Source organism: Apodemus sylvaticus, chromosome 12, assembly GCF_947179515.1.
Source record: "Apodemus sylvaticus chromosome 12, mApoSyl1.1, whole genome shotgun sequence".
Classification (NCBI taxonomy): Eukaryota; Metazoa; Chordata; class Mammalia; order Rodentia; family Muridae; genus Apodemus; species Apodemus sylvaticus.
In genome coordinates, this window is record NC_067483.1 from 25,070,888 (window position 1) to 25,089,201 (window position 18,314).

The 18,314-nt window shown below is 52.5% G+C and overlaps 1 protein-coding gene across 1 annotated transcript in view; it reads right to left on the reverse strand.

Annotated features, from left to right (window-relative positions):
• The window catches only part of Gli2 (GLI family zinc finger 2), a 227,026-nt gene that overhangs the window by 35,641 nt on the left and 173,071 nt on the right, over positions 1-18,314 (reverse strand). Inside the window, exons 4-5 of the mRNA XM_052200812.1 lie at positions 3,677-3,879; positions 2,274-2,459 (exon numbers count right to left, since the gene is read on the reverse strand). Of these exons, the coding sequence (XP_052056772.1) occupies positions 2,274-2,459; positions 3,677-3,879 (389 nt within the window). The remainder of the gene's footprint in view (positions 1-2,273; positions 2,460-3,676; positions 3,880-18,314) is intronic.

The following is an 18,314-nucleotide window of genomic DNA, read 5'->3' on the forward strand; positions in this document are numbered from 1 at the left end:
AGCCTGGCTCTGGGTCTTGGAGGGGGACCGCCCAGCGTGGCAGAAGTTGGCATGTGGGCGTGACTCTGCACTGGGCCTCAGTACTCCTCTCCTGCTGTGTAGCTGTGACTGGGTTGATAACACTGGGAAACACCGCGTCCAGGATGCACCCTCCCCAATCCCTCACCTCACTGTGTCAGAGGCAAGAATGGGAAAGGAGCCCCAGAGATGGGACTTAATACCGTGCACTGTGCTAATCCTGAACCCAGCATCCTCTTAGGGAAGGCACGGAAGGGAGGGAGAGACACTCAGCGGAGTGTTGGGGACACTGCTTTGTCCCCCAGGAGCCTTCCATCAGGGAAGGGCAGGGACGAACAGAGCCACTTGTCCTTGTGCTTGTGGTGGGGTGGTTCTTTAAAACTCAGACAGGTGGGACCAACCAGAGGAGGTAGGGAGCATCTAGACAGACTCCCTGGAGAAGCAGCGCTCTTGGTTCTGCCTCTGTGGAGAGATAGCGCACCTGCAGAAAGGCCACTGAGCAGAGATGAAGTGGCAGCTGTGGCAGGAAACCCAGGACTGGGGCCTATGATGTGAGCAGAGGCCCGGCTGATACGGGCCCACCCTGAATCTTGCACCCTCCATGGCGGCCTCTTCACAGCTGCCACCCTGCAGGACCAGATGGCCTCTCTGCAGGTCTGTCTCCTCTCACCACGGTGGCACCACGATGCTGCTCCCGGCAGGACTGGAGGGCAGCAGACGGCAGGCGGCACTGGCCTAGAGCTCGGTGGCGGTCCCCACGCCTCTGCTTAGCCCGCTCCCAGGCACCCTTGGGCTAGGGTTGCAGGTGGAGTGGGATCTAGTTGGAGGGGGCGACAGCACTGGGCTTCCTTCCCATGGTCGGGTTGTATGCTGACCAGTGTGGTCTCAGGGTCAGGGGGCTATGATGCCCGGTGAAGGCAGCCACCAGGACGGCTTCACTAGTGAGAAGGGGGTCGTGACATCGGACGGGCACTTAGGCCCTCATCATACAAGACTTCCAACCTCCTGGCCTGATAAGCAGCCTGGCACGTGCACACACCTTGACATCCGCCCTGCCACTTGGGCCCTAGATCCTGGCATTGGCCTTGCCTCATTATGGCGGTTTATAACAATTGGTAACTTGGAAAGATCATCATCTAGGAGATGTGTGTGTGTGTGTGTGTGTGTGTGTGTGTAGGATTTTCTAGGATACGCTGATGGAGGTGAGACGACCCATCCTGAATATGGGCTATTCTGCGTGCTGGGGTCCCAGACTGAATACAAAGGGGAAAATGGCCTGTCTCTGCTTCACAAATGTGGCTGTCACACCCTCCTGCCACCATGTCATCTCCACGATGATGGACAGGATCTCCTTAAAGTGTGAGCCACAGCCAACACACCCTCCTAAGCTGCTCTCATCTGGTTTTGTTTACTGGGGGAGTGGGAGGCTAGCTATTAGGTCATAGGCAAGAGTACACTGAGTAATGAACCCCTCTTTCCGTGCACACCACATCTGTGCTGGGAAGACGTCGCACATCTCTGCTAGGCATCACCTTTAACTGGACTCATCTGCAGCTCACCAACAGGGTCTGATGCTGCCTGCCCCGACTCAGTTCTCAGATCAGCGTGAACGAGATACTTTCAAATGGAACATCAGATCTCTGTACTTCTCCTCTGTGCATCCTCCCCAAAGTCTCACAGCCTCATCTCACTCCGGCAATCTCCAAAGCCTTAATCAAGTCCCAGCTCCCTGGCACAGCCCAGCCCGGAACACTGGTCCCAGTTCCACTCCTGTCTTTCACCTGATATCTGCCGATCACACTGGGCTCCCAGGAGGGACACAGTCCCTTCAGTTCTGTGCTTGAACAGCCTCCCTATTACCTTAGTGGGGGATACCTTTGACTCTATATGTCTCAAAACTTCCTCCAACCACCCTAGCATGCATCTCCATTCCTATTTTGCTAACCCCATTCCATCCTGGCGTACCAACCCCCAGCGGTGGGTAGTGTCTGTACCTCCTACTTAGATTCTTCCCGAAAGTTATATGAGTGCATTCCACTCTTTGTGATGACATCTGGGCTCTTGGTCACCCATCCTATTTCTTGGGCTCAGTCCCCGTGTCTGGCAGTATAGTCGGTGCTGGGATGCAGTGCAGACTTCCGTTTGTGTCTCTTGCCTCCAAAGGAGGGAAGACCTGCTTTCTATGACTGTCAGTCGGTCACCCTCATCCGCACCATCCCCACCCCCTGCCACATGTTACACCCTCTGGTACTCACCATCCACAGGGTTGAGGTAGTCATGAAGATGGGGTGCACTAGCAGCACCCCCGCTCTGCATTAGCAGGTCCCCATAGGGTGTGGGGTGGCTTGCCATGAGGGTCATCTGGTGGTAATAGTCTGAAGGGTTGGTGCCTGGGGCAGCGAGGCTAAATAGTCCCCTCTCCTTCAGATGTTCGTGGGCCACTGTCACAGGAGGTAAGAGAAAGGAACTGTCAGAGTCTACTGTCCAAGGGGTGGCTCTGCAGTTAAGAGCACATGTTGCTGTTGTAGAGGGCTGGTGTTTGGTGCCCAGCACCCATGCCACCCATGCAGTGTGGCTCTCTACCGCCCCCCACTCCCGCTCCAGAGGATCCAACACTCGCTTCTGGGGGAACCTATGCAAACACGCATGCACACCCACATAAAATGAAAATACGTAAATGAAATTTTAAAAACAATTTACTGTTTAAGGAAGGAAAAGTGATTCCCTTTGGCCTGGGGTCTCGATGCTTGACCTCCTAGCCCGTCTGTCTCCTCCTGTGCCCACGTGGAGACCAGAGGTCAGCACTGGGTACCTTCTCCAGTCGCTCTCCACTGTCTGTGACAGGGCCTCTCCTTGGACAGGGACCTCACTGAATCCACTAGACTGGCTCACAAGGGAACTTCAGTCCCTGCCTCCCTGGTGCTGGGATTCCAACTGCTTGCCTTGGGCTCTGTTTATTGATTACTTTACTTGGGTTCTGGAGGATTGATCTCATACTTACCAACGGAACTGTCTCTTCAGCCCCTCGGGGACAATTTAGATCTGAGAGAGTAACTATATTATGTGATTCTTCTCACTTATGGTTCAAATCAACCTGACACAGTGGGCTGATCCTCAAGCATCCGAGCCTCCTCAAAGTCATTGGTCTATCCCTGGGGGATGGGGCCTCAGCTGCCAGTAACACCAGCTCCAGGGGATTCCTGGGAACTGGGAGGCCATCTGTGTTGACCATCACAGGGGCAGAAAACAGAGATACAGGCCTCAGCCAGCTCTGCCCTGCCTCCCTTTTGATGCTGAGTTCAAGGAGATATTCCCACACAATCTCTTACTTAATACTGGCTTCCGCAGCCTCTGGCGTGTTGCAAGCAGCCCTCTGTCCCTGTGATGTGGCTGCTATGGTCTGGATATGAAACATCTCTCAGTGGCTCATGTGTTGAAAGCTTAGGTCCCCAATGCAATGTACAGAGGTGGGGCTTTGGGGAAATGACCGGATCATGAGGGCTTTGACCCAATCACCAGATATATCTATTGATGAAATTGTAGTTTTATGTGTTATTGGGAGATGATGAAAGTGGCTGGGGGGACTGAGTCATCCCTAGCAGCACCCCCAATATCCCTGCTGCCCCTGCTCCGGCAGAGCACTGTCGCCACTACTTACCCTCAGCAGGGCTGAGGCCCCTGGCGGCGGAGATCATGGAGAGTGTGGGGCTGCTGTGCACAGACCGGAGATAGTGCTCCACATGAGGGTTCATGTAGGGGTGGTGGGCGCCAAAGGGTGATTCTCCAGGGCCAGCAGGATGTGGAGAAAGTCGTATCAAGGAGATGTCTGAGATGACAGGGCTGCCACTTAGGTTGGGAGGCCTGTGGAGGCAAAGGGTAATATTCTCAGAAAGAAGTCCCACGGGGCACAAATACTGCACTAAGAACCCCCAACTGCAAGAGTAGTCACTGGCAAGTGCAGGTGCCCACAGACTTCCTTCAGAAACTGGCCCTTTTAATTTTCTATGCCAAACCCCTAAGTCAGCTCGAGCTTAGAGTCAGACCTTGGAAGAATCAGGACCCAGACTGGCTCCACGGGGGTTTGAGAGATGGCTTAGTGGGTAAAGTGCCTGCCTCGGAAGCCTGAGGATCCGAGTTCAATCCCCAGAGGTGACAGTAAAAACAGGGAGAGACTGGTATGGGTGTGATTCCAGCCATGTTGAGATGGAGGAAGAGGCGGGCAGACCCTTAGGGCACATTGGCTAGCTAGTCTAGCTGCTTGGCAAAGTTGAAGGACACTGGAGACCCTGTCTCAAAAAAACAGTGGATGGTACCTGAGGAGTGACACTTACAAGTTGTGCTCTGACCGCCATTATTTGTTCCCGCCCACAGGAAGAAGGCTATGCGGTGGTCCTGCATCACTACAACCCTTGTAGTGAAACTCTGGATCCCTCCCTCGGGTTTGCTGGGCCTGAGCTCAGCTGGCCACATGTTTGGGGGTACAGCCCTGCTTCCATGTCCTCGTGCAGGTCAGTGCATGGGCAGATGCATGAATACTAGAATACAGACAGTGCACAGGACCGTGGCAACACTAAATACAGGAATGAGGTTGAACCAAAGGCTGCATCTGTAAGGGCAGATGCTTGGCTTCAGTCAGACCACTAGGGTTCGGAAACAGCTGAAGGAAAAGTTCAAGATTCAAGATAAACCATTCTGTGTGAGTTGTGTGCACATGTACACAGGTATGTAGAGGCCGGAGGTCACTCTCGGCTGCTGGTTCTCAGATGCGATCCAGCTCCCTTGTTGGCTTTTAAAATTCTATTTTAAGTATCATGTCTATCACTGACCTGGAACCGAAAGAGGCTGGGCCAGCTAGCTGGCGAGCCTGTGACCCACCTGTCTCTGTCTCCACAGGTGGGGACTGTAAGCACATAACATGACGCCATGATCAGATCTTTTATGTGGGTCCTGAGGGCTAGTCTTCCTGCTTGGAAAGCAAAAACTTTACCAACTGAGTTACTGCAACAGCCCAAGAATGGTATCCAAGCTGGTGAGCTGAACTAAAATATACACTATTGTTCTACCTCTCCTTAGGTGGAGATGCTCTTCATTCACAGTCCCCTGTCTTGCACCCTCAGCAGTCTCGCGGGCACACGGCTTGGTTCCCGTTGCTTGGGATGACTGCCATCATCTATATGTACTGGAGGCTATGGCTTTACTCGACATTTAATGAGTCTTTTAGAACCCTTGACCTCCTGACCTAGGGCCTCCAGGTTTTGGAGACACCTATTCCAAAACCCATCCTCAGCAACTGTGATTCATTTTAATTGTCAATTTGGTATAACTTAGAATCAGCTGGGAAGAGAGTCTTAATGAGGGACTGTCTACAGTATGGGCATGTCTTTGGGGGGTTGATTATCTTAAGTTAATTGGTGTAGAAAAAAAAAAACAAACCAGCAGCTGGACAGTGGTGGCACACACCTTTAATCCCAGAGCTTGGGAGGCAGAGGCAGGCGGACTTCTGAGTTCAAGGCTAGCCTGGTCTATAGAGTGAGTTCCAGAACAGTCAGGGCTATACAGAGAAACCCTGTCTCGAAAAGACGACAGTCTACTCTGGGTGGCACCATTCCCTAGGCAGTCCTAAACTATGTAAGAGTGGTCAAATTGGGCTGAGAGCAATAGAAGAAAAAAAGCCATTCAAGTGAGCATATGTGCATTGTTTCTCTTTGCCTTTGGGTCTGGGTGTGATGGTGTGATGGGACTATTTGAAGTTAGTGTCATGACTTCTTCACAACAATGGACAGTAACCCGGAATCTATGAGGTAAAATAAAGTCTCCCTTTTTGCGTTGTGTTGAGGTATCATCACAGTACTAGGAAATGAATGACCCTCCTCCTAAGCATGTGTGAGCCACGGTATAGGCTAGAAGTTTAGAGTGAAACCTAGAAAGGCACCCGGGCAGCGCCCCAGATTGGAGACACTGTGTGGGGTTCCATTCTGATTGGCCTCTACAGTGGACAGTGTGACTACTGAGAAAGCCAGCCATGGTGATTCAGTGTGTCCAACTGTGCACGTAAACTAGCCTGCTTTACAACATAGCACAATGTATGACGGGCAGGTGATGGCCAGATCACTCACATCTGAGCTTTACCAGCGTCAATCCATAGTTCCAGAAGGAGGCTTTGAACTACGTCACTCTTTAACATTTGTGATGTCAGCGCCTCTGTCTTGCAAGCCCAATGAGCTTATCTAGCCGTGAGCAGCCCTAGTGGTTTTTCCACAGCCCTAGGTGCCTTCCTTCTTGCATCCTCTATCTTGTGTAAATCCCTTCTCGTACCTGTAACCTGGACAGTGAGGGACCCCTGGGGCAACTCCCTTCCTGAAACTCCTTCACAAACTTATTTTGCACCCCTACCAAAGAAGACCAGTAGGGTCTTAGGTTGGTATCCCAGAGCCACCAGGTTCTGCCCAGTAGCATGGCTTATCCAGACACCTTTGAACAAGCATACCTGCCCAGGAATAGTGCTTTGAAAGTGCCCAGGGGCATTTCCCCGGTGGACTACAAGCTCATGGGCAGAGGAGAGCCTGTGGCAGAAGTCACAAGTCACTTTCAATTGCTGTCATGCCCAAGCCACCTACAGAGGGGATCCACCTATGGGCAACTGCACTACTTTGGGCTCGATTGTGGCCTTGCTGTGAAGACTGCTGTGTGTCCCAAGGGAGGAGGAGCAGGGCTGGCTGACAAACTTCAGGCCAAGTGGGTTCTGCTGGCTCTCGCTGTGACTGTGACAGGATGGACATTCATGTTCCTGCCGTGTGCAGGCACTTTTGGGATGAGGAGACTAAGGCAGAAGAACAGCATGGCTCCTGGGGACAAGCCCGAGAGGCTAATGGTGTGTTGGGAACTGGGTGTGCTGCAGGGTAAGGTTGGTGTGCAGTGGGCAGCAGGCTGGGGTTGGAAGACTCTAAGCTTTCATTGTCAGTTTGACACGCGCTGGCGTCATCCAGGAGAGAAATCTCAGGGAGGGGCCGTCTAGTTCAGGCTGGTCTGTGGGCATACCCTAGGGAGATTACCTTGATTGTTAGTTGATATGGAAAGACCTACCTTGGAAAGATTACCTATGGAAAGATTACCTTGTTTGTTAGTTGATATGGAAGGACCCCAAGACAGTCAGTGATGACATGAAGAACTCTACCACCAGGCTGAGACCACACAGCAGTCCCAGGCGGGCTGTCTGGTGTGACCCAGATCCCTCTGGACTCTGGGGCAGGAGGCAGGAGTAAATATGGTCAAGGTATTTTGACATACACTCAAAAATGGGGCCACTCTGTAAGAGGAGGAGAGTGCCGAGGGTGGTGTCTGTGTCCCACAGAGGAAGAGGCTGACTTCAGAGAGCCATTTCTGCCCTGTAAGGGAGAAGGAATGCTGCTTCACATCCCCAGGGACCCTCCTGCCCTCATCACCAAGGAAACAGGGAACATGAGTTTCTGCCCAGGCACTGCCTTCCTTCTCTCAGCCCCAAGCTCTGTGGAGCATACGGAAGCTCCTTGCAGGACTTTGGGCACCTTGTTATGGTGGTCATCAAGGAAGGTGCATTGCTCCCAACTCTGTACAACACGTGGCCCTGAGGAGGACACGGCCCAGAGAGGGGGTCATGACTGGCCTCATGCCCACAGCTGGGAGGTAACTGGGAGTGTGATGGAGCAGAAGCTTGCACACTGGATGGTGTTCCAGTCTCTTGGGCTGCTCCACCCTATTAGAGAACAGTCCTTGAGCATTTTTAGTCTGCTGGTGGCCATGGGTAAGACACCCAGAGAAGCCATTCCAGCTTCCCCAAACAGGTTCACAAGGGTACAGTGGTGCGACTGGCCATTCCCTGATAGCAGATTTGATCAAAGGCCTGGGGAAGAAGTCTTTACTCTTCCCTCAAGCCAGATAGGTGGCAGATTGGGCCTGCAACGTAGGATCTGGGCCCTGGAGCCATGGGGGCAATGAATAGCCCTGGAGGTTTTTCTGGGAATGTCGAAATTAGGACTCAATTTGGGAGGGTACTAGATTGTGGGTGCGGGGCTGGATCTGGCCCTGGGAGTCAAATCAAGACACGTGCTATCCACTTCTGAACTCTTGGAGGATCGAGCTCAGAAGAGCTCCGGCTTGGACCAGAGGGAGAGGGCAACAAGAAAGGGCAGCTACGTCACCTACTCGATCCTAGCCTGGGAGCATGAGAGTGTGCCCACGTACTCCTGCACTGCAGGAGGCTGGGGAACTTGGAAAAAACACCAAAGATGAAATGGGACAAAGAGTCAGAAGTGGAGAAGTGAGCTGGAGACAGGATATCCGGTGGGCGGTGCTGGCTGTGCAGGCACGAGGAGGGGGAGGTCGATCCCCAACACCTGTGACAAAAGCTAGGCATGGCAGTGTGCACCTAGAGTCCCAGCAGTGGAGAGGCAGAGAGAGGAGGTCTCTGGGGCTCACGGGCTAGCCAATCTAGTTGATTCGGGACGGGGGCAACTCCAGGTTTAAAACATAAGGAAGAGTGATCCTCTGGCCTCCACACATCTCTGTACACACATGCACAGGCATCTAGACACACTCAAACATGTACACATGCATACCTTCCCTGAATATGTATAAGAATGTCTCGAGTCTTACCCAAGAGCCAGGAGGAAAGAAAGCCAGCCTCTGCTCCCAGGAGGTCAAACTGGACATGCCAATATTTCCAGTTCACTAAGGTACAAGCTTCCGCTCGCCAAATCCTCACCGGCACCCTCCCCAGAAACTCTGCCTGGTGGTCCCTCTGGGGCATCACTCCGTTGGTCTCCAGCTCACCCTGGGGTGGGGTGTCTGAGAGGCCACCCTACATGCTGTAGGCGGAGTTTGAACTTCGAAGGTGGACAGATGGGGGTCTAAGTCTCAGTGCTGCCACTCCTGCGTGACCTGGTACCACACCCCTTAGAGCCAAGCATCCCTTGCCTGCAGGCTGCTGCGGGTGTAGACAGATGACCAGGTGTAGACGGATGAAAGAAGCACGAGAAGTGTATGGAGTAACTGTACCGGGTCCTTAGTAGGTGCTCAGCCAACACTCCCCCTTCTCAAATAATAGAACAGAAGAGCTCAGCAGGGGGCCACACCCCGCTCGCCCTCCTGACACCCCAACTCATGCCCCCTTCTCACATGTCAGCACAGGAGTTCTGGCAGGAGACAAAAGGGGAGGCTGAGGTGATGAGAATCCCACGTGCACCCTAGCACCAAGACCGGGCCTGAGCTAGCACGCCCAGACCCTTACTAATGGGTCCCTGGGGAGCTAGAAGGACAGAAGCCATGTCTTCCCGGAGAGGAGGTAGGAGGGTGAAGCCGGCTGGGAGAATGAGCAAGGCTCTCACAGGAGGGAGATGGAGGGAGGGCGTGGGCTTTGTAGCACGGAACAGCCCTGGGGCAGGAATGGACGTGTTCCTTCCTAATGGAGCGTGAGGAGGGAGGGTTGAGGCCCCTGAGCCCCACCCAGAGATGCCTGTCTGGGAAAGTGAACAGCAATGCTGACTCATGCAGACTCAGCCTGAGCACCAGGGTGGGACCCGATCTCCAACAAGGGAAGGGAGAGAATGGAAAGACCAGACCTGAGCAGCTGAGACAGGAGCAGGGGGCCGGAGTCGGGCGGGAACCTGTACCCCATCTCACAGACAGAACAACTGAGGCCCAAAGAGACACTGACATAGCATGGCAATAAGTTATAACACTACGAGTTGATGGTCCCTAGCCTCGTTTAGGGGCCTCTGAAGATGGGAAAGGTTAGGCCAGACATTTTTGAATGTCAACCTACACATCTCCTAGGCTGGATTCTGGGGTGACCTGTGGCTACGACTCTGACCCCAGCTCCTGCCTTCCCATCTGTATCCTCTCAGCTACCCTCATTTCTCTCCCAAGACTGTCATCAGAAGCCACTTGCCAAAGAAGTGTCCCCCTTCCCCCGTCTCAGGTCAAGGTCAGATACCTCGTGAGGAGATGCTATGAAGATGGAGTCTTCCCCAGTTTGAGTTTAGCAGATGACTGGGCTCCCTTGGGTAGTGACATGCTCAAGCTTGTCCTATCTCCCTGCTGGGCGGACAGGCCCAGGAGAAGACACCAACTAGGTCTGCTTGCCAAGTTCCAAGCCTGTGCCCACTAAGAGGTTTGAGCATGCCAGTATGTCAAATGAATGGCGGATGGATGGATGGATGGATAGATGGATGGATGGATGGATGGGTGGATGGATGGATGAATGGATGGGTGGATGGATGGATGAATGGATGGATGGATGGGTGGGTGGATGGATGGATGGATGGATGGTGGATGGATGGATAGATGGATGATGGATGGATGGATGGATGGATAGATGGATGATGGATGGATGGATGGATGGATGGATGGTTGGTGGATGGATGGATAGATGGATGATGGATGGATGGATAGATGGATGATGGATGGATGGATGGATGGATGGTTGGTGAATAGATGGATGGATGGATGATGGATGAATGATGGATGGATGAATGGATGATGGATAAATAGATGAATAGATGGTGGATGGATGGATGGATGGTGGATGGATGGATGGATGGTGGATGGATGGATGGATGGATGGATGGTGGATAGATGGATGGATGGATGGATGGTGGGTGGATGGATGGATGGATGGTGAATGGATGGATGGATGATGGATGGATAGATGATGGATGGATAGATAGTTGGATGGATGGATAGATGAATGGATGGATGAAGAATGATGTTTGGATAGATGGATGGTGAATGGATGGAGGATGGATGGATAGATGGTGGATAGATAGATGGATGGATAGATAGATGGATGGATAGATGGTAGGTGGACAGATAGATGGTGGGTAGATGGAAGGATGGATGGATGGATGATGAACACCCAGTGAGACTAGCAGGCATAAGAGTAGAAGACCTGGGTTCCACTTCAGCTCAGCTTAGTTTACTCTGCACTGAGAGGTTGGAAGAAAACTGTGCGCCCTCTTTGTGCCTGTCTCCTCATGAGCAAAAAGCAACCACAGCAGTGACTCTGTGGATTGGGTGTGAAGAAAAACACTTTCAGAATACATGAAGGAAGCTGGTGACATTGCCTAAATTCCTGGAACCTATGGCCAACTGTATCTAGGCAACAAAGAACATGGCAGAGATCACACTGAGGCAGGCCTAAGCTGAGGATGCTAGCCACCACCAGAGGCTAGAAGAGGAAGAGAAACTTCTCTGTGAGCCACGAGGGCACAGCCATGTCTTCCCACAGGCCTGGTGAGGCTGCCCTGTGACTTCCTATCTCCAGAATCAGGAAAGAATACATTTCCACTGCTTTAAGTCCCCACTTTTTGCAAACTTGTGGTTGGTCTAGGAGCAGGGAAGGTCCTTGAGGGATGCGAGGTACCACTCTCCTCATCCTAGTTCCTCTAGTGACTGTGGAACTCCCAGAGAACATAGCTCCTGTGTGATTTCTAGAGCTGACACGAGTCCGGGTGGGTGCACCTTCTGTAGCAGGCAAGGACAATGGGAACCCTCCATAGCATGCTGGGGAGCTCTGGGAGGGGAGGGTGTCTAAGTCCCGTGTTCATCCTGTGCTTTTACAGGGCTCCGGAACGTGCTTTCCTGCCGCCACTGGGATTACACGGTCACTGAGTCCCTGTAGCAGAAACCACTTGGCATGACACACCGAGCCCTTAGGCTCTGGGGACTGCTGGCCTGCATGCTTCTGCCTCACTTCCGGGCCAAGATGCCTGCCACCCACCAGGATCACAGTGCTATGACAGCCCTGGGGAACCTGTGCTCTCATGCTGCGGCTAAGCTGCTGGGAGCCGGTGGTTACCAACTCCATGGTGTTTCATGTTCTCTGTCTGCCCCAGACAGGGCCCACAGACCTGTCAGGGAGCGAGCTGTATTCGCTGACGCCTACACCCTGCAGCTTGGCCTCTCTCTGTTCCCCTCTGCTGAGGCGGGCAGGCCCGCGTCTGCTCTTGTAGAGCAAGCAGTCGTCTCAGCACCCAGGAAGTTGCCTCTGGGCTCACCAGGAGCTCCACCTCCCTGCTGGAGGCCTTTGTTGCTTGGGGTTTTGTTGGGTTTCTTTGCTTTGTTCCGTCTAGGAAACTCGATATTGGCGAGCTTGTTCAGTATGTTCTCTATGCATCTACTTGGAAAGTTCCAAAAATCATATTAAAAAAACAAGCTTGTACTCAGGGCAATTGCATTTCCAGAAAGTCAGCGGGGTTCATCGTTTGTTTTGGGTGCAACGTGCTCTCCTGCTTTCAGGCCCTAAGCACTTCCTCTACCCTGGACTGTATTCCTGGCCCAGAAAAGAAGGAAGCCTTTTTTTTTAATGTGTATCTTGCTAAAGGAATGTGGTGGTGCATTCCTTTAATTTCAGCCCTCAGGAGGCAGAGGTAGAGGCAGGAGGATCACTATTAGTCTGAGGCCAGCCTAGTTAATGAAGAGAGTTCTAGGCCAGCCAGAGCTACAATTTGAGATCCTGTCTCAAAACCAACAGTGTGTGCATGCATGCATACGTGTGAGCGTGTGTGTGTGCATGCGTGTGTGCGAGCGTGTGAGCATGTATGTGTGCATGCGTGCATGTGAGCGTGTGTGTGTGTGTGTGTGTGTGTGTGTGTGTGTGTGTACATGCCAGAGGATGACCTCAGTTATTGTTCTTCAAGCATCGTCCAGCTTGATGCTTTGAGACAGTGCCTCTCTCTGGTCTGGAACTCACAGACTGGGCTCCAGGCTCACCAGGGAGCTGGGTCCACCAGCTTTTACCTCCCCAGTCCTGGGATTACCTGTGTGTGCCACCACACCCAGCACTTCCTCCTCTCCTTCTTTTCAGTGTGTGCAGTGGGAATCACACTCACTGAAGGAGCCCTCTCCCCCACTGTGCCCTCCTGCTGTTCCTCAACTGTTCAACCCCACGGGAGGGATCTTCGCTTGGCAAAGTCATGGAGCAAAAATCTCAATACACTGGATGGCAAGAATGTGAAACCCGCGTGACTCCAACCTGCCGGGGAGAATTACAGAACCCACCACACACGAGGATCCCAGAGGACAGGACGGGGGAGTCCCCCAGGCTGAAAGGCACAAGTGCACCCCAGATGCCTGGAGGTACAGATTGCTGCAGAGCAGCAGGAAAGAATGAGCTAACCATGAACAGATGAAGGAAGGAATAAAGGCAGAGAAGATAAAATTCAGATTGTGAAGCATGAAATCCAAGTTCCCAATGACAATGCCAGCCGTGGCATTATTTACAGGAAGAGCCACAAAGCCAAACTCAGCAATGCGCTCTCAGGGAAATGGGCAGCCGTAATATATAAAATGCTCATCCAGGCCAACAACACTATTAGGATACGTGCCAAAGAGAAATTGCCATGGAAGTTGGGGACGAAGAACTCGTGACTGTAGACAACAGAGAAGAGAGAGACCTAGGACAGGGAGGTTGGGGACATGGGGCTCCCAAAGTCCGGGCTCCTCCGCAATGCTTTAGTGGAGCTCCAGAGGCGGAGGCAGGAAGATCAGGAGTTCAAGGTCATTCTTGACTACACGGGAAGTAAGAAGTTATCCTGAAGTACAAGGGACTGGAAACACACACATACAGACACACACATACAGACACACACAGACAGACACACACAGACACAGACACACAGACACAGACACACACACACACACACACACACACACACGCACGCACGCACGTACGCGCACGTGCGCCAGTGGTAGAAAAAGACTCGAAACCCTTGGTTGCCTGGAGTTCATACAACACACAGAACATACTCAAGAAAAGCCCACAATATGTAAATGTGCCTGAGTTAGGTGCTGTGTAAACGACCTACAAAGGTACAAAGGGTCACATGGCTCCTGGACAGGGCTTTGGGGACTTATCCTTAAGCACTAGTTGTGGTGGCTGGTTTTAATTGTCAACTTGACACAATCTAGAATCACCCGGGGGGAAAAAATCAGTGAAGGATTATCAAGATTGAACTGTTCCATTCAGTGGCCTTTGGGAACCTGTCTTGATTACTGTATCTGACTGTCAACACCACCTCCTGTGGATGGCATCATTCCCTAGACAAGGTTCCTGACCTGTCTGCGACGCATGCATGCATTTAGTGGTCTCTTCTTCAGACTGCAGATGCAATGTGACCAGCGGCTCTAGGTTCCTAACTCCTTGACTTTACCCGACCCCCAATGATGAATTATAACGTGGAATTGTGAGCCCAATAAGTCCTTTGTCCCCCAAGTTGCTTCCTTCAGAGTACTTTATCTTAGTAATAGGCATGAGAACAAGACATTACCCATTTTCATTCTCTGGGATGCTTTTCCTTTCTCAAGAACTCTATTGAGAAAGTCTATTACCCTGGACAAGAACCTGGATGCTTTAGTGGATTCCCTGGGACTCAGACCCACTCCCGTAACACTGAGCCTGGGCACAGCACTCGCGTGCCTTGGCCACGCTGGCTGATCTGACTCTGTGAGGCTTCACTGAGCCACTTGTGCTTGATACTTAGCAGACCCAGATTTAGGAGAAAGGATGGTTTCAGGGATCCAGGCCTCTGGTGAGGTTGGCTGAATGGGTGAAGACCCTCGAACGGAGAATGGAGCCTGCAGTGAAGAAATTACGGAAGCTACTAGAAAGCATTTCAGGTCACCACAGGTGTCCCTCTGTCACCTGGGTGTCCCAGGAGAGCTGTGGATGGCATCTGCTGCTCGGTATCCTGACTGGCCCGCCCTCGTCCTGTCCGGCGGACTCATTTTGTGACAGATGCACATGTATCCACACTGGATTGGGCAGTTCCCAGGGCTGCTACAGAGCCTGTGTTCGCCAGACCCAGCAGAGCCCTGGCTTTCCGCGCGTCCTTCCCTCCGCAGAGTTCCTGACGAGAAATCAGTATTTGGATTTGGAGATATCTCACTAAGTAAACACTGATGTTTGTGTAGGGAAATGAGGTCATAAAGCGGGGGCCACAGAGGCCGTACAGAACGGTTCTGAAAGGCCCAGCTGCAGCAGTTAACCGAGGCGTGGTCACGCCTCCAGGCTCCTTCTTTATCTCAACTCCAACCCCCACCCCCACCCCCCCCCCCCCCAGAGCCAGAAGGACAGGAAGGCGATGCTATTTCACACACCTAGTTCCAGATGTGTTAAAGGACAGAGGAAGGGCCTGGGGACACAGCTCAGCTGGTAGAGGGCTTGCTTAGCATGCATGGAGTCCTGGTTCCATCCTTAGCATGGAATACATAAAGCAGACGTGGTAGTACCTGCCTACGATTCCAGCACTGCGGAAGCGAGGTAGGAGGACCAGGTATCCAAAAGCATCCTTGGCTACATGGCGAGTTAGATTCTGGCCTGGGCTACATGAGATCTTACCTCAGGAAAAAAAAAAGTTCAAAGATAAGAGCTAGCTGTGTGCTGTCAGGTGGAGAGGTGCTGGGAGATGAGGTCTACGGGCTTGAGATAGCCTTGGTCTTGCTCTAGGTAAGAAGTAGGGCCAGGAACACAGCTGGGCCAGGAGAAAGGCCAGGAGAGCCTTATCAAGATGAGGCCCTCTCCAGGGGACCTGGGCACTGGTTGCCATCTGGGGATGTGAAGTTTTGGTCTACAGTAGAATCCACCTTGGCTGAGCATGGCTGAGTGGAATCTTCTAGAAAGTCAATGCCTCGAAGCCAAGGATGGGAATAGGCAGACACTGGTCTCAGAGGTAGAGGGGGAGGACAAGGGAGGAAGAGGAAGAAGAGGAGAAGGGGGAGAGGAGGAGGGGGAAGGCAGAAGAGGAGGATGTCTTCAGGAAAGAAAAGTCTGTAGGGATGGCAGACAGACATGGCAGACTTGACAGCTTAGCCTTGCCAGGAGCTGTGTGGAATGTCCTGCTGGCCATCAAAGACAGACAGGTTAATCCTGGGCTCAAATAGCCTCTCAAAGGCAGTGCTGGCTAGTGTGTGCCTGGGGAGGGTTCTCTCCTCAGTAGCATGGTGTCCAGACAGTCTCTGTGGGCTACAGAGAAGAGGCAGGCCCTTCTGCTGATAAACACTGGCCCCCTTTCATGTCTGAGGTTCCAACCTGTCACCCCACAATCCTTTAAGCCTGTCACCCCACAATCTGCCCCTCCTTCCCTCCCTGCCCCCTTTCTGTCTTTCTTTCCTCTGCGTGTAGGATGTGTGTTCAGGATGTGTGTCTGTGCGTCTGTGTCTACATAAATTCATGCGTGCGCACAGCCGTGGAAGTGCCACACTTCTGCACACACTGTGTAGCTGAGCTTTACAAATATGTTAGATGAATCAACGCAGAAGGAAGGTAGGCTGGGGCTGGGAAGATGGCCCAGCTGTTGAAGGGCTTACCAGTCAGGAATGAAGGCCTGGGTTTGACTCCCTGAACTCATTTAGCAAGATAAAAACAGGGTGAGGTGGTTGGTGTACCCTTGTAATCCCAGTATTTGGAAGACACAGGATTCCCAGGCGGCTTAGCCAAATCAGTGAGTCTAAGCATGCAAGCGATCCTGTTCCAAAACCCAAGTGGAGGGCGATGGAGGAAGTGACCTCAGGTCTCCGTGTGCACATGCACATACACACATAGACACAACGCACCACTCACAGGTGAACACACACACACACACACACACACACACACACACACAAATGGTTCCTTTGGCTCAGTTTTGAAAGTTACAGGCACCAAGTCCTGCTGATTTGGCCTGGGGTGGCAGAGAACATCACAGGAAGAAAAGGGGACGTGGGGTGGGGGGCAGCTTCTCTACCTCATGGGGGGGCCGGGGTCCCAGTAGTTCTTCCAAGAGCAACATCACCAAGACTTAACTTCCTCCCACTGATCAGGGTCCACTCTTCCGCAAGCCTTGGCCAGGGGCTTTCGGGGAGACTTCTAATGCAGACTCACAGGACAGCACACATGGTATGGACTAACATGCAACGACTCGTCCTCACATTAACCCTGCCCGTGCTGGGCTGTTCCCTTTCTCACTGCTGTGGCTAAATGCCTGACAAAAAGCAACTTAAGGAAGGGAAGTTTATTGTCGCCCACAGTTTTTAACGGTACAGTCCATGAGGACGGCGGGACGGTCTGTGTGGTGGCCACACATCTGATCACATGGCATCCACTCAGACATGAAATGATGTTGGTGCTCTGAAAGCTTTGCCCTTTAGTCCAGGACCCGGCCCACTGAAGGACGCCACTCACAATGAGAGCGGGTCTTCTCATCTCAACCTAATCTAGTGCTTCTTCACAGCATGACCAGAGGTTTTCCTCCTAGGTAACTCCATACGCTGTCAAGTTGACAATCTTAACCTTTACAAGGATACAAACACATCCCCATTTTAGAGAAGGAGAAACTGAGGCATGCGGTGATTAATCAGCCATCCCCTGTACGTACTGAGAATATATAGTGTCTTAGTCGGGGTTTCTATTCCTGCACAAACATCATGCAAGAAGCAAGTTGGGGAGGAAAGGGTTTATTCAGCTTACACTTCTGCATTGCTGTTCATCACTAAAGGAAGTCAGGACTGGAACTCAAGCAGGTCAGAAAGCAGGAGCTGATGCAGAGGCCATGGAGGGATGTTCCTTACTGGCTTGCTTCCCCTGGCTTGCTCAGCCTGCTCTCTTATAGAACCCAGGAATACCAGCCCAGGGATGGCACCACCCACAAGGGGCCCTCCCCCCTTGATCACTAACTGAGAAAATGCCCCACAGCTGGATCTCATGGAGACACTTCTCCAACTGAAGCTCCTTTCTCTGTGATAGCTCCAGCCTGTGTCAGGTTGATACGCAAAATCAGCCAGTACATAATAAGATTCACAACCCTACCCAGCTCCCTCTTCATCCTAAGCGCACAGAGGGGGAGAATGTCCAACAAACCCCAGGGGACGGGAGAGGAATCAGTGTCACTTCCTGATGTTGTAGGAAGTCCTGGCCAGAAGCCTGCTCCTGCAGCTTCTGAGAACACGCCCGGCTCCCCATGCAGCCCCAGCGCTACAGGGCTGACTACATCTTCACTCTTCACTCCCCACTGGATTCTGCCCCCAGCTGACCCCGGCGGTGCTCCCCAGCTGACCCCGGCGGTGCTCCCCAGGGCCAAGGCCAGGAAGCGCCTCTTACGAGAGCAGCTGGCACTCACAGAGATCAAACACCAGGCATCTTATCAGACAAGTTCCTCATTAAAGTTTTATGGGCCAGGCTCCATTATAAAAGAGCTGTCTGCCCCAAGCCACTGAGCATGCTTCGGGCCGAGAATCTTACGTTCTCAGAGCAGGGACAGAGGCGGCAGGAGTCACGCTGCCTGGAG